Below are 15,732 nucleotides of genomic sequence, written 5' to 3' on the forward strand. Positions count from 1 at the left end.
CCAAGGTGAGAGAAGAAGGGGAGAAGGAGCTCCAAGTGCAGAGATTCACCTGCAGGACAAGACCATGGTATACACTTCCAGACTGTGGGGAATCCACACTGGAGCAGGCTCAAGCAGGAATTGTGGCCTGTGGAGTAGAGCTCCCACAGGAGCAGGTTTTCAGGCAGGTCGTGTCACCCACAGGAGAAGCTGCAGGCTGGATCATTCTGTTCCTGGAGGACTGCACCCCACAGAAAGGACCTGTGCTGGACCAGTTAATAAAAGACTGTCTGAAGCTGAGAAGGAGCAAAAGAGACAAGGTGTCACTAAACTGACCACAATCCCTTTTCCACAGCCCACTGCATCACTCCAGTGGAGGATGTAGAAGAGTCAGGAGCGAAGCTGAGCTTTGGGAGAGGGAAGGAGTAGGTCTGAAGTGCTTGTAGGTTTCTTTTTAATTCTTTCTATCCTACCCTGTTATTAATTGGTGATAAATTAATTTCCCCACATCAAGTCTACTTGGCCCATGATAGCAATTAGTCCTTATCTCGATCTATGAGCTTTCCATTGTGCTTTCCCTCTGTTCTGCTGAGGAAGGGGAGTGAGACAGCTTGGTGGGCACCTGGCAGCCAGCCAAAGCCAACCCACCACACAAATCTATGCTGGTATTTGGAAATTCCAGGGAAGTCAATCACGTTACTATAATATCCAACCACAGCAATGAGTTGACCCTGGCTGGATGCCAGGTGCCCACCAAAGCCATTCTCATCACTCCCCATCCTCAGCAGGATAGGGGAGAGAACATGTAATGAAGGGCTCCCATTAGCTGCAGGGGAATCTCTGCTCTGGCACCCAGAGCATCACCACCTCCTCCTCCTTCTTCAGTGACATTGGGGTCTGCAGAGCTGTTTCTACCACATATTCTCATTCCACTCTCTTGTGACTGCTGCCAGTGTTGCACATGTCTTTTTGTCTCCCCCTTCTTAAATCTGTTATCCCAAAGGTGCTACCACCACCATTGATGGTGTAAACCTTGGCCAGCCTCCTTTTGGAGCCAGCTGACATTGCCTCTCTCAGGCAGAAGTGAAGTTTCCAGCAGCTTCTCACAGAAGCCACCCCTGTAACCCTCCTGCGACCAAAACCTTGCTGTGCAAACCCAGTACAAGAACAACTTTTACATACTTTTGTACTACCTTAACACTATTAATTATATATTTGTTCAAATTTTAAAACACTTTAAATTCTGAGTAGACAGGATTTCTTGCACAAGAAAAAAAAAGCATTTGGCCTCATATTTGTAATGCAAAGATATTACAAACTTTATTTTTCAGTGAAGAAAAATTCATATGCAATGCTTTGCATGGTAAATGATTACACACAGGCAAACAACAAATAAACAGCCATGTGTAACGCTATTTTCATTAGAAGCTTACAGGAAGCTTTTGCAAGGCAAATATAAGTGACTGAAAGTTTTGACTAATTTTGATATTATGTAAACAGAAAATCCTCCATTCATTTTAGCTGATAACATACATGGATTAGAAAGCAGACTTTTAGGAGGATTAGTCAGCACTGTCAGACGAAATAAATCCGTAGTCTGTATAAAAATGTAGCAACATCCCTTTCAGGATCTCAAAGGCAGAAGCTGCAAAGGCACTGATCAAAGAAACAATCTGTGGCAATAATATGCAGAAATCTGCAACCACCCACTCAGGAGGAAACAGCAAAGGAGACAGGGCCTGTAATATAGTACAAGATGAAATTCAAATCCAAAGGGACTGTTATAACAGCATTCCAAATGCTGGAGATGTCACAAATGCAGCACTGGATGCAATTATCTCACCATCTACACTTCACAACTTCCTGAAATATCAAAGAATTGGAAAACAGACAAAAGCCCAAAAATAATAAGGACACCTACAATGGGAAATTGAGAGGTCAGAACAGGAGCCTAATTTATTTAATTAATTTAATTAATTTTAAAAACCCTTGATTTTCTGTCTTCTGAAGTCAAAGAAAATATGCAGAAGAATACCTCAAAGGCATCCGCACAAGCCCTAGGACCTCAAATAAAGCAATTAAAGCTAAGGAAGGACCAGACAATGCTGAAGGAATTCCTTTAAACTTCTTGTGTGGAATGTTGATGAAAGACTATATAGGAAGACCCAAGTATCAAACAGATTTTGAACTAGGAAAACACTCAGAAAAGTGTCAGCAAAAGAAAATTTCATTCAAAGCACCTGACAGACTGCCAAGGGCTACTCCACAACTAATGAGGTCCCTGTACAGCACATTAACAGTTCTCAAAGACAACAACATGATGAATGATTTCCAACAGATATCCCTACAGTTACCACATTTGAATAAAAAACAGTTTCAAACATTTGATGGGCTGGCAGAGACAGCTGGCTTGTAATTTAGCCCAGAGCACCTACAGAAACCCCAGGTGTGCAAAGCCCAGGAGCAGAAATCCAAGTCCTGTGAAACTCAAGGAATAATCAGATCAGACATAACCCTGAAAAATAACCATTTTACTTTACCATGTTGCACGAGAGATAAACCAAATTATGTGTCCTGCTAGACCTCCTAGAAAGGAGCAGCTGAAGGAAAAAAATAGGCTATACTGCTTTTATTTTAGCCATATATCACAGTTGCTACACTCACTATTTTGTCTGCAAGCACTGCCTCCTCTAACAATGGAAATTGTTAAATTGGGTCCCATGATAAGTTACATTAGGAACCTTACAGCTATAATAAAGAAAAGATAGCAATCAAAGATATTAATTCAATTCAAAGGAAACAAGACTGAGAAATCTCATATATGACCTCCCATTAAGTTATCTCAATTGAACCATACTTTTAAAGCGTGTCAGCTAAAGTAAGTGTTGGGCTACTCTTACATTTCAAATTGTTAGATTGCATAAATAAAAATAGACTTGACTACACAGCACTTCCCTCCAAGGAGAAAATGTCACAATCCCAGAAAATACATTTCAGTGAAATGAAAGTCTACACTTCCAGAATTCTCTACAACCAGGCAGCTAATGAGTAGCAAGGGACAAAGGTTTAACCCTCACACCATAGGAGTCTTGCTGTTTTTTTAATGGGTAGACATAGATTCAGAAAGAGAAAAGAGAATGAGACACAAACACCACTAAACTTTTATGAGATATCACCACAGATTATGCAACAAATTATCAGAGACCTGATAGCAGTTAATACTCCTCAGAAATTTAAGAGAAAGAAGTGACATAGTCAAAAATGAAATAGAAATAAAAAGATCTGGATACCCATCAAGGAAGGCCAGACTCTACGGATTTAATCAACAAGATGAAAAAAGAAACTTGTGAATGACTTTTACTGACTTTTCTTGCTTTGGCTATTTTACTTTTGCTGAAGCTGCTTGAGCTAAAACTCAGTTATATCAGTGGTTGTGTTATAGATAAAGTCAAAAGTTTATCCCACATTCATACAGCCCCGCTGATTTCAATTAACAAATATATTTATGGGCCTGTTTGCAATTTCTGCCAAAAAGTACTGATCAGATGCTGATTACCAGTTCTGACATGTCATTAAAAACACATGAAGTGTAAGAATTTTACAAAGAATGTACAATATTTTGCTTTGATTCCAAATCTTTTATATTAGACTAGTCTGAATTCTGACATAGCTGCACACTCACAGAGCAGATCTTTCAGTGAGATAAGTCAGTAGATAAACCAGAGCATGGCGTTGTTAACCCCAAGGCCACACTCAGCTCTCAGCTTTGCTTTTCTCTTGCTGAAAATTGACAAAACAGTGCAGCAATGCTCTTGGACTAAGACCAATACAGCAGGACTAAATCTTTGAAGGATTAAGAAGCCTCCAAAGAAAGAATTTTTCATATCAAACTGTCAGGAAAGATCGCTGCAGAATAAACAGAAACAGATACAGACGGACTGCAATGGCGCAGTGACAAACACTAACCCAGGGCATGAGAACTGACACTGCACCTTACACCTACAAAGAAGAGGTCTCTTCCTGGGATAATGAACTTCAGGTTTTTTTCTGGGATTGCATGAAAACTTCAAGGCAGATTTATGATTTACCTAAAAAAAAGGCAGTTAAAGCCTCCTCAAGACCTGCCTCCTCAAAGACATTTCCAAGGAGGCCACATCTCAAAGGCTGCCTGAAGACATCAGCTAACAATTACAGCTGCTACATCTCAGTGCTGCTGAAGCCTACTCCTTACTAGAGAATAATGTGATGCTTACAGCATCTGCTGCCTAAACACAAGCCATCACCCTAAAAAAGAAAGACTGGAACGGGCATGTTCTGACCCCATCCTATCTCCTTCACCTGGAATAGGATCAGCAAAGTCTAGTGTTTCTCATCTGGGCAGCTGAGTTCAGTGTTTCATGTTGCCTCCTCTGGAAAACCAAAGAGATTAATCCAACTTCAAGTAGCAAAGGAGTTGGTTCTGAGCAGCAGAGATCATCCACAGCCTCGTGCAACACCAATATCCTGCCCTGCCATCCCTGTGATGAGCACTGTCAGTCAGTGCCCACTGTGGTCAGGGACAGTCCTGAACAGCCAAACATAGGGGATTTTCCATGCACTGTTCCTGTGCCCTCCTGTGGCAAACCTTTCCTCTCTGTCAGAGGCTAGTGTGTAGTAATCAACAGAAACATCTTCCTCAGCCTCCTTCTACAACCTTAAACAAATCCTCAAGGGATAAAATCTTCCAACCTGTCTTAATTCCCTATGGGCAGCTGAGAGAATAGTTTTGAAAAATTCTTGATCCTTACCAGTTCCCAATGAATCGGGGATCGCTCTGGTCAATGTATACAGTTGTCTAGGATCAACATAGAAACCAATAAGGAGTCCTCCTAATAAGTATCCAGCTGCAGGTCCAAGTGCTCCCATTACATACATGATGGCTGAGGAAATAAAAGGTCAGAGTCACAGATGAACAAAATTAATGTTTCATTATTTATTTACACATGAAATCACAAAATAAATGATGTTTCTTTGAACAAGAAGTTCTGCACGCTGAAACTTGAAGGAATCTTTTTTGCAACCAAGTCAGCAACTTCTGCCTAAGTGACATATTACTGCTTTCTGTACATTTTCAGTCAAATTATGCAAGTATACATTATTTTGGCATTCTGGATGGAAAGCATACCTGACTTGCATAAAATTCTTCCTATTTGGTAACATTTCCTTCAAATCAAAATTATTTAACATATAAATTTTTTTAAAGTCTAACTAATGGTAGAGAAACAGAAAAGCAAAGAATAGAAATTGTAATCAAAGAGAATGTACATTCTAAATTAGAATGTACAACATTCTAATTTAGTTACCATCAGTTTAATACTGTCTATAAAAGAATGGTCCATTTTAAGAAATCAAATATTCCTCTTTCAGAGATTGACAGAATACAGGCTCACAAAAGAAAAGTCCTATTTAACTAACTTGTTATCTTTCTATGGTAAGGTCACCCACTCAACAGATGAAGAAAAGGTGATGAATGTGGTTTTTCTGTACTTTAGGAATACTTTTGATACTGTCCCTCACAGCATCCTTCAGGGTAACTTGTCCAGCTGTGGAATGAGTGGCTGCAGGCTGTGCTGGGTGAAGAACTGGCTGAAGGGCAGAGCTCAAATGGGGCCACTGGTCACCAGTAGTGCTCCCCAGGGATCAATTCTAGGGCCAGTTCTGGTCAATACATTTACCAACAACCTGCAGGCAGGAGTTAAATCCACCATTAGCACATTTGCTGATGATCCCAAACTGAGAGGTGATCTGCATGACTCTTTGGAGGGACAAGAGGCTCTGCAGAGGGATCTACACAGACTGGAACACTGGACAGTGATTGATGGCACAAAGTTTAACAAGTCAAAACACCAGATTCTGCAGCTGAGACAGACTAACATCAAGCAAATGTATAAACTGGGAGAGGAGTGGCTGGAGAGCCTCTCTGCAGAAATGGATCTGGAGGTGCTGGCTGGCAGCAGGCACAGCAAGAATCAGAGCATGGCCTGGAAGCCAACAGGACAAACCCCATCCTGGGGTGCACCAAATACAGAACCACCAGCTGCTCAAGAAAGGTGACTATCCCACTGGTGCAGCCTCACCTGGAGCACTGTGTGCAATTCTGGGCACCACAATTTAAGAAGGATGTGAAGGTCCTTGAATGGGTCCAGATAAGAGCAACAAAGCTGGTGAGAGGGCTGGAAGGAATGACCTGTGAGGAGCAGCTAAGGACTTGAGGGTTCTCTAGTTTGGAGAAAAGGAGGCCTCAGGGCAACCTCATTGCTCTACAGCTTCCTGAGGAGGGGATCTTTACTCACTGAATCTTTTCTCTCTGGTATCCAGTGACAAGACACATGTCAATGGTTCAAAACTTCACCAGAGGAGGTTCACATTGGATTTCAGGAATCATTTCCTTATGAAGAGGGAGGTCAAACACCCATGAAGGTTTCTAGGGAGGTGCCAGAGTTATCAGTGTATTTAAGAGGCATTTGGACAATGTGCTTAGTGAACAGGTTCTAGTTTCTGGTCAGCCCTGAAGTAGTCAGGCAGTTGGATTAAATGATCATTGTAGCTCCCTTCCAACTGAAATGTTCTGTTCTATTCCACTCCATTCCATTCCCCTACAATATCTCTTTCTTTCCTTAATACATCCTGTGGTACCCTTTCCTTCTAAGATGCTTCTGCCCTGCTTCCCATACAGTCTGGCTGTAAGTAAAAAAGGCAGGGGGGTGGAAGGGTTGGTCTCTGCTCTGTGCCCACCTATCTTGTTTCACCAAAACCCAGGCTCCAGCACAGCAACACCTGCTCAGCCGCTGCAGATCCTCTAGCAGCACATGAAAGAGTTGATTATCTAATTCTCTGTAATTCTCTCTCTAGGTCCAGATGGTTACTGGACCAGTCCCTGTCCACAACAGGAATATACAGACTCCATTCTTTCTGGTCCCATCCTCAATCAGACATGCTGAATCCCAGACTGCAGCAGCTGAAGAAGCGTAACTGAGTTATTAAAGCTTGAGTTTCCATGTTACCTGTTACAGTAAATTATATCTCAAGAATAAAATAAGCAAAAAGGGATCACTAAATCTGCCTGATTAAACCAAAATAACTTGCACATTTCCATCTTACACTTTGAAATAAGAGAAGGAAGAAAAGCAGCATTCTCACAAGTAAAAATAGAACCTTATTGCAGTGAAAAAAAATCACAGAAGCCACCACAAAAGGTAAAACTGCCTATACTAAAAAATGCTGCCAGACCACAAATTGATTACAGTTTTATCACTTTCAAGTCTTTTTTTTGCAAACACATTTTTGGTTTTTATGAAACTGAAATTTTGAATAAATAGATTTTGCTGAAGTCCTTTTCACATAATGGTTTTCAGAACTCTGTTCACTATTTAAATTTATTCCAGCCATGTTCCCCACTGATTGATTGTAAACAATTCTCTGTATGCCTAAAATGCTCCATCAGACATTGAAACTCTGCTCCTTAGTAGCAAGTGGTTAGATAAATCCCACAGTGACTGTTATTTGCAAAAATTCACATCATGAGGAGGATAAAAAAAACCAATAAACAAAAAACTATCTCCACACTCCTACAAACAGTAATAAATTCTGTCCTACAAATGTTTCCTTGGAAAATTGTTTCAGACAACTACAGCAAACTCAGATCTCTAAAATCTTTAGAGAGGAAGCACAAAGGGAGTAAAAGACTGACCTAATCCATTCACTTTGGTATTCAGAAAAAATACTTATACTGCATTAATTCAGCTTTAGTCCCACCACTGAAAGCAGCAAAATGCAGCAACTGCTTATGTTTCAGATCACTACCCAAATAGAGTATTTTGTACACCTGGAAACTTCAGAGGGTTTTCCTTGTAAGCAGAAACATTGCACAATAAAGATAAAAGTAACATTGCACACTGTTCTGCTTTAGAGGAAGAAATCCTGTTGACAATTTTAAAATTACTATATGCTGTTCAGGCTTCAAGATGCTTTGCTTTTACTATAACTTACAGGCAAAATATCACTTTCTTAGTCTTTCAGAAAACACAAAGCCTCCACACTCCTGGTCAATGGCAGCAGGTAAGTTTGTAAAATTGCCATTTTAAGATACAGCATCTTTTTCAGCACCTAATAATGGTCACTATCAGAAATTGGACACCAAGTGCAAGAAACTGATTTAGACTTATAAAAGAGACTAAACAGAGCATGGCAAGCATAACATTTCAGTATTTCAAAATGAGGTACTTGAAAGAATCTGCCCCAAACTTTCAAACCTTGCTGTGCAAGTGAAGGGCAAACCAACTCCATAAGTCACCCTGGCACGCTACTCAGGGGTCCTGGACCCTTAAAATTCTGGTCACAGCCCTCACAGCTATATTCAGGAATAAAGACGTTTTTGATTCCCAAGTAGGCCACCAGGATTACTGGATGATATAGGAAGGAAACTAAACTGGAAACAGATTCAATTAGGGTATCATCAAAACTGTACCTGCTTCACAAGTAAAAATTCCTATGGAGAATAGTTTCAGAATTTTTTTCCACTCAGAACACTAGAAGGTCTCCAGATTTTGCATGAAAAAGGTTCAAAAACATGTAGATGATGCATAAGCATCCTCCTTTCAGCCTTCTGCCAGGGATTTCAGCTAACTCTTTTTGGTCCTCCCTCTTCAGGCCACGATCTGGGATCTTGATCTAGGGAGTTGCACAGATGTAACAGCCAAGATCTTTCAAATGGAAGCAACAAACATTTTTATCAAGGGACATGCTGGAGTACTCTGATGCTGAGGCAGGGCACACAGTATCCAGATAATTTTTTGAAATTGCACCTAAAGAAATCCAGCATTTGTCTTATAACCTCATAGCCATAGGCTTGAGTGGTGCTTAGATTTGCAAGCTGCCTTACTATTCCTAAGTCACAAAGAGCTACGTTGTAAAATAGCATTAATATGTCCTTTCCCATGATAAAACAGAGGTGATGTACATTCCATGAGTTAAAAACTCTACCCCAAACCACAAATCATCTTCAACAGATAAAAGGAGGAAACCATTGTTAATATAGACATATGGGCTACAGCATCAATCTGAATCTCTTCTGATTGGGTTGCACTGGAAGGCAGATTGCACCCTCTGAATTCCTGCATTAGCCATGCATGTTCAATGCTGACAAGTTGTATCGCAGTTCTGTGGGAACATTAGTCTCTCTAGGAAAGCACATCTGCAGGTCACCCACTCCTACCCAACTTCACAGAACCACAGAACATTCTGAGCTGGAAGCCACCCATGTTCCTAAGTGAACAGCCAGCACAGGGATCAAATCCACGACCTTGGCATTAACAGTACCATGCTCTAACCAACAGAGCTGATCTCAGGGTGACTTAGAGCCATCTGAGAACTACTCATGACATTCAACACAACCAGCTTAGACTGGACCTGGCAAAAGCTTTCCCCAGAAGCCTGTTGTAGCATGCTGCTGCTGCTGTCATGCAGGATTCTAAGTCTCCAGAGGAATGCACAGGTTGGTTTAATAAAATTACACGGCCTTTAAACAAGACAATTTCAAAGACCAAAGACCTTGTGGACTCTTTAAAAGTCTCCCTCTTCTCCAAAGATCTTGGTGTTGTGGTTAAGAGTTTCCATTACCAAGCACATCTCTTCCTCTGGGTGTACTTTCTCTTCACTGATGAGGGATAGCCTTTCCCAGCCCTCCCAAACCTGGTCTTTCAGATCATAGCTCTACCTCTGACACAAACTGTAGATAAGTAAAAATATCCTGGTGTGGAGAGAGTTAGTTAAGTGACCATTTTCACCCCAGATATCTAGCCATGGCAACTTTAATTCCTTGAGGCTTTGTACTGGAGGAGCTTCACTGCCTCACTAAGTATGTCCTCAGCAAGGCATATCTCGGGCTCTAAACCATACTAGCAAGGTGGTCTAGTTTCAAAACCACAGCTGGCTGTGGCTAGCCAGGCTTAGCCATAAACTGCCATCACAGCTAAGATGCTGGATGGCAGAGAAAAGGGGAGTCAGAGAATTAGTAACTGACTTACATAAGGAATTTACCTATCCACCTGAAATAAGATTACACAATGTCATTCTTTACCACAGAAAAGTTATCCTGGGACATGCTGCAATGAATGCTGCCATTCTGACATTGTTTGACAAAATTATTACATTGTCTGTTGCTTTACTCATAGAGATTCTACTTCAACTTCTAGCACAATCTTTACATACAGCCTATTGCAGCACACTCTCTTTTTGACTACAATAAGATGAGCTGAATCCTTTGTGGGTCTGAAAATCTGGGTTCACATCAAGTGCATGAAAAATCTTTGTTGCCAAAGATTTTTTTTGTAATCTACCTACACTACCTAATTCAGTCAATGGGACAGAGGTTATAAAAATATTGTGAATGTCCTTTTCCTCTTCTTATCACAGCAAAAGACATCTTCAGTAGACATTGTATATGGGAATATACAGCATATGTCCCTGTGGCACCCTCAAATGCATTTGTGAACCCTCTGACTTTGCCTCTTTACATTAGTCATGCTAGTAACAATTAAAGTCACAAGTGACTTATTGTGATGAAAAGAAACAAACAGAAAATTAGTGAGCTACAACAGGTTGGCTTCTGGGTTCTAAAAACACACTTTGCTTAAAAAAGTAAAAACAAAGGCATATAATGCTCAGTCCCTGTCATCTCCTCTGTGTGCACACACATGTCACCACACAGAGTTTATCACTGGAGGAGGAGGAACATTTCTGAAAGACCCCATTGTCCAAATCTTGGCAGCATATCACCATAGTACAACTGTTCATTTCATACATGTGTAAGACAAGCAGAATTTGACCTTTATTCCGTTTTCAAAAGAAGTTTAGAATTTGCAAAATCCTGCAAAAGCTACAGGGTATATTCATATTTTATATATGCATACAATTATGCATATGAATGTTTGCTACTGTCAGAATAGTAGAGCAACAACAGAAAATTGTAACAGATTTTGTAGGATACTTTTTAGGTTATAGAATCATAATCCTTTTATATCTGTACATTTCAAGTTTTTACTCCAAAATCTTAACTGTCATTAGCATGAGGGTATTGATTAGAAAACAGAGATGCAAAAGACAAAATTAATCCACTAGAGTTGTGAAGTAGACTAGTAAATCCAGAAGTTTAATTTACTTAATTGAAGGAGTAATTCAGTTTTCTAACCAGCTGAACAACACTCTCATGAAAAAAAAGCACAAAGAAGAATAAAAAGAACACCAAAAGAAAACATTCGTGTGAATTTGCGAGGAAAGCCCTGTGTATACAGATTACTTGTTTACAATCTGAGGACTGAGCTTTAAGAGAAATGCAACATGATCCTTATATAATCTTGAGTATTTATGTGCCAAGAAATTTAAAGGGCTATAGGTTAAAAAAACAGTCACAGGGTTACCACCTGGAATTTTGCAAGCAAGAGAAGCACCAGCATGCTATGGTACCATAGCATCCTCTCCAGTGCTACCAGCAGACATTTCCTTGGACAGCTGCACTGTATGTCACTGGAGAATGAGCAGCGCTGTTATTTCTCTAGGGTATAGAGAGGTTTTGATTTCTACACAGAGCAAAGCTGATAGACAGAGGTTTCAAAGAGGAACAGGTCCCAGCTCTCCCCTGTTCCTCTCATGTCACAGCACTGTCATGGGACAGCAGGCATCAAGCATAAAGGAGCTTTCAAAGAAACATTGCTCCCTTTCATAAAGGCATATTTACCTCATTCTGTCTAATTTCACTACACAGAAGCTATCCCAAAAAACATAAGGTTTAACTACTCTTTTTAGCTTGAGGACAGAAAACTGAGTTGTGAGCAGAAGCCAGGCAGACTTCTCAAAAGCTTTTAAGTCAGGAAACCGGTTCACTTCCTTCTTTTCATCCCAAACGCACAATCAAACAAATCTATACATGCTTTAGGATTCTTTCTTTAATGTGGTTATTTGCTCAGGAAAAAACAATGCTTTGAGCATTACTGCAGTTCAGATAATAATGTCCAGTTCACATCTTTAAATCACTTCCTTTCAAAATGCATTAGTGTTACATGACTTTAATAGTCTCTCAGACCCAGTGTTCCACTCAAAACAATAAACAGAGCAACAAAACTACTTCAGTAGCCTCTCTTGATCTTTGTATAGAATATATTTGTCACTATTTTAACAAGCAGATTCCACAGATCTGGAAGACAAATTTATAGAGAAAGATAATCAAAGCAAAATTTTACATGCCTACCATGAACAGAAAATTAATGGTCCAGCTTACCACTCCATTAAAAAATGCTGGAAGTTAAATTAAATAAAATATGTTTCAATTTTATTTAAGTGACTTGCCAATACAGAGGAAAAGCACCAGATTTTTACTTTTCTCTTACAGCTTTATTACTAAGATATCATTTGTATTAAAAGAGGTATCATTCCCTGATTTAAACAGCTATGCTGCTTCATGCTTTGAATTCACCATTTGTGGTCATGTTCCAAAACATTATAATAATTTTCACTGGATCCAATTGTACTATATCTGTAAAAACCTGGGAAAGCAAGCCCAAAGAAAACAAACGAAAATAGGCTCTGTCCCAATCTGTACTTCTTGTATACATTGCAGTGCTGCTCCAAGTCACTGCTATGCTTTAGAGCCACAGTGGCTACAAAGCAATTCAACTTACACTAAAATTTCACAGACTCAGTACTTGTCTTTTGGTTACATCCACAGGTGTGTGCATCCAATCTAAAATGCAAAAACACCGAAAATACCAAAGAAGAAAAGCTTACACTTGTACCATGGTATTTCAGCTTTACAGATACTTGGCTAAAGAAATGATTGCCCCAAGGAAAATTACTCCAGCGCTTAAAACGAGAGTCTTTATTTCTTTATTCCTAAAACCTCAGAACTGGAAGTAGAAATTCCAGGGGCAACTGGAGACTGTCTCATTCCTTAAAGACAGCTGTTTTGCCTGGAGCACACAAATATTACTTGGGAGTTTTCATCAAAATCTGCCTTTTCTCTCTTTATAGTCACCTATAAATAAACATTTGCTGATAATATTACCAAGAATGACTTGTGGTTAGCAAGCAAATATGAAAAAGACACATCTGTTGAAAAAGATTAGTGAAAATGGCTGCAATTTCTGAGTGCAATTTCCTATCAGTGTGGTTAACTGAATTTAGACACCATGCAGAAAGAAATTCTTATATCAGATAATTAAGCAAATCAAGTTTTTTCTGCTTAATAAATTCTTAAACCAATTCTAACACAAGAATCTTCTGGTGATAATGGTATTCCAAAAGCACATACAATTAGCTTCAAGCATATGGATAGTCCCAAGTGAATTGTCTGCATGACCAAAGATATATTCATCTATACTTGCATGATCAGAACCTAAACTGAAAACGAAGATGTCCTGATATTCTCTCCATGAAGTCCAAGGCATTGGTAACCTAAACAGATGTTTGGGATTTTCTTTAAATAGAAGTGTCAACAACTGCTTAAATGCATGAGTAACACTAATCTTTCTTAAAACTCCCAATTTTTTTTTTCCGTACGTAGGAAATTTTGATATGGAAAGTACTTTTATTGAATTTTAGGTCTCAGACAGATGCGCACACAACTTGTGCTGAACAGAGTCCGAATGTCAGAAGAGATGCAACAGAAGGCACAGCTCTGCTCTTGGCTGTTACTTTCTGGAAATCAGCTCTCAAAAACGCTGCACATCTTCAAGTTCTTTAAGTTTATGGTGGCATGTTGCGTTATTAACACGAGGTAACATATCCTAAGAAGTTGACTAGGCATGAATTCCCAAACTGTGAGTTTTCAAAAGAGCATGTTCCTTAAAAAATGTTTTCTTTTGTGAATAGTAAGGTAGCTAGACAGAGACATTGACCATTTGTGTTAACACCTAGTGAATAACTCCTTGATCCTTTCTGAATTCTTGGTCTGTCAGCATCCCAAAGTTCTGATTACTCCAAAGAATGAAACAATGAAATGTCATAGAGATAGTGCCCACTTCCATACAGAAAATTATCTACTGAATATAACTAACTAAATTGTAAGCAAGCTACTACTCCAAATTATTTTTAAAGCCTTTAACTAATAACTGGGTAGATAATAATTAATAACTGGTTAGGTAATTTCACTGTATTATTTCCCATTAATTCAAACACTGAGAGCTAAATCCACAGTCATGAATTTAACATTCACATTAAGAGTATTCTTGAACCACTGTGACTTCTCTCTTGAAGCAGGCAGGATTTGGCACTTCTGCACTAACACTCAGTGGTGTTCCTACTAAAAGGACACTGAAGCTGTTGGCTATCCTTTAAGATACTAAAGCAGCCTCTTGACTCACCGGCATTCTTTCCATGAGGTCATGTCAAATGGGAATATCTGATCTCTGCCTTTTAATTGCTTGGCTTTGGGGGTTTTTTAATGGTTTGACAGTGAGGTTACATATACACATTTAATTTTCACTAGGGATTATCCCCAGGCATGTGCTTATAGACTGTGCTGATCTCAGCTTCTTAAAACATATTTTCATGTCTTTAGCATTATTTCTAACTACACTAGAGTGGGCAGGATTCTTCACTTGTATGTCATCCCCTTTTCTTCAAATATCAAACTGTGAAAAATATGAAACTGTGAAAGTTGAGATTTGGCCTCAAGTGGACTTCAACAGGCAGATCCCAAATAAGAAAATGGGGAAAAAAAAGAGATCAAACTTAAAATCACAGCTGAAAAGGGCCATAGCTTCAAGACCAGTAGAACCTAGACCAGGAGAGTATTTCAGAGCTTTTGTATTATGATTTGTTTTTTATTTGTTTTACATCATATTCAGGTAGTCTAAGAGTACAAGCTAACAGGTCTTCTCATCTCTCTGAGCTGGGAGAATACATCCCCTCCCAGAGGAAAAGCAGGGAAGAGTCCAGTGAAATTTACCAGGCACAGAACCAGATGTTAAGAGTATGCCATCATGAACCATCAGAAGAACCAGGAATAAGTACTAATTCCTTAGAAAAAAATCTATATACACTAAATACCCAATGTCTATGGATGTGGCTTTTATTGTGCACAAGCCAGCTAATGGAACACAAATACCTGTTTTTCAGAGGCAGGTTTGACATGAATTCTTTTATACTTCATCATTATTCAAAGCCAGTTCCTTTGTGCCTAGAAAACAAAATGTGAGGAAGGAGCAGAAAGAGACCAAATATCTACTAAAAGGGAAGGTTAGGTGCTGATAGTAAGCACACTTATATATTTATTTTATTCATTTTCGCTTTGTCCCACCAGCAAGACAACAGAACAAAGAAGTAAAGGGGTAAATTATTTCAATCATATTCCCTCAGAATTAATTTCCTTTCAAAAATTGGTTTCTGCCTAGGAGGCATAGGTTAATTATTGAAAATGTTGGTGATCATTTTTCCCTTCACTACCTCTCGCTAATAGACTGCAAAGAAGGGCAAGCCACACAGCATTTCTTCTTATTTTCTTTGTAAATTGCACTTACATTTTCATCTTTCAGCCGAAACAACAGTAATTACACTTCATTACTCATATCTGACGCAAAATCTGCCTGTAAGCAAAAGCCCATTATTCCAGCAATTTGCAGATGACCCTGTGAGTTTTAACATCTATTGTATTGCTAAAAATTATTTTGCTACATTCAGAAAGGCTGAAAGCTGCAATAGCTTTAATAAAAATATATTAAA

The 15,732-nt window shown here is 39.3% G+C and overlaps 1 protein-coding gene across 1 annotated transcript in view; it reads right to left on the reverse strand.

Annotated features, from left to right (window-relative positions):
* Positions 1-15,732, reverse strand: part of SLCO5A1 (solute carrier organic anion transporter family member 5A1) — a 73,658-nt gene that overhangs the window by 35,827 nt on the left and 22,099 nt on the right. Inside the window, 2 exon segments of the mRNA XM_036395676.2 lie at positions 4,767-4,815; positions 4,818-4,898. Coding sequence (XP_036251569.2) covers positions 4,767-4,815; positions 4,818-4,898 — 130 coding nt within the window.

The sequence above is a fragment of the Molothrus ater genome, chromosome 1 (assembly GCF_012460135.2).
Source record: "Molothrus ater isolate BHLD 08-10-18 breed brown headed cowbird chromosome 1, BPBGC_Mater_1.1, whole genome shotgun sequence".
Taxonomy (NCBI): domain Eukaryota; kingdom Metazoa; phylum Chordata; class Aves; order Passeriformes; family Icteridae; genus Molothrus; species Molothrus ater.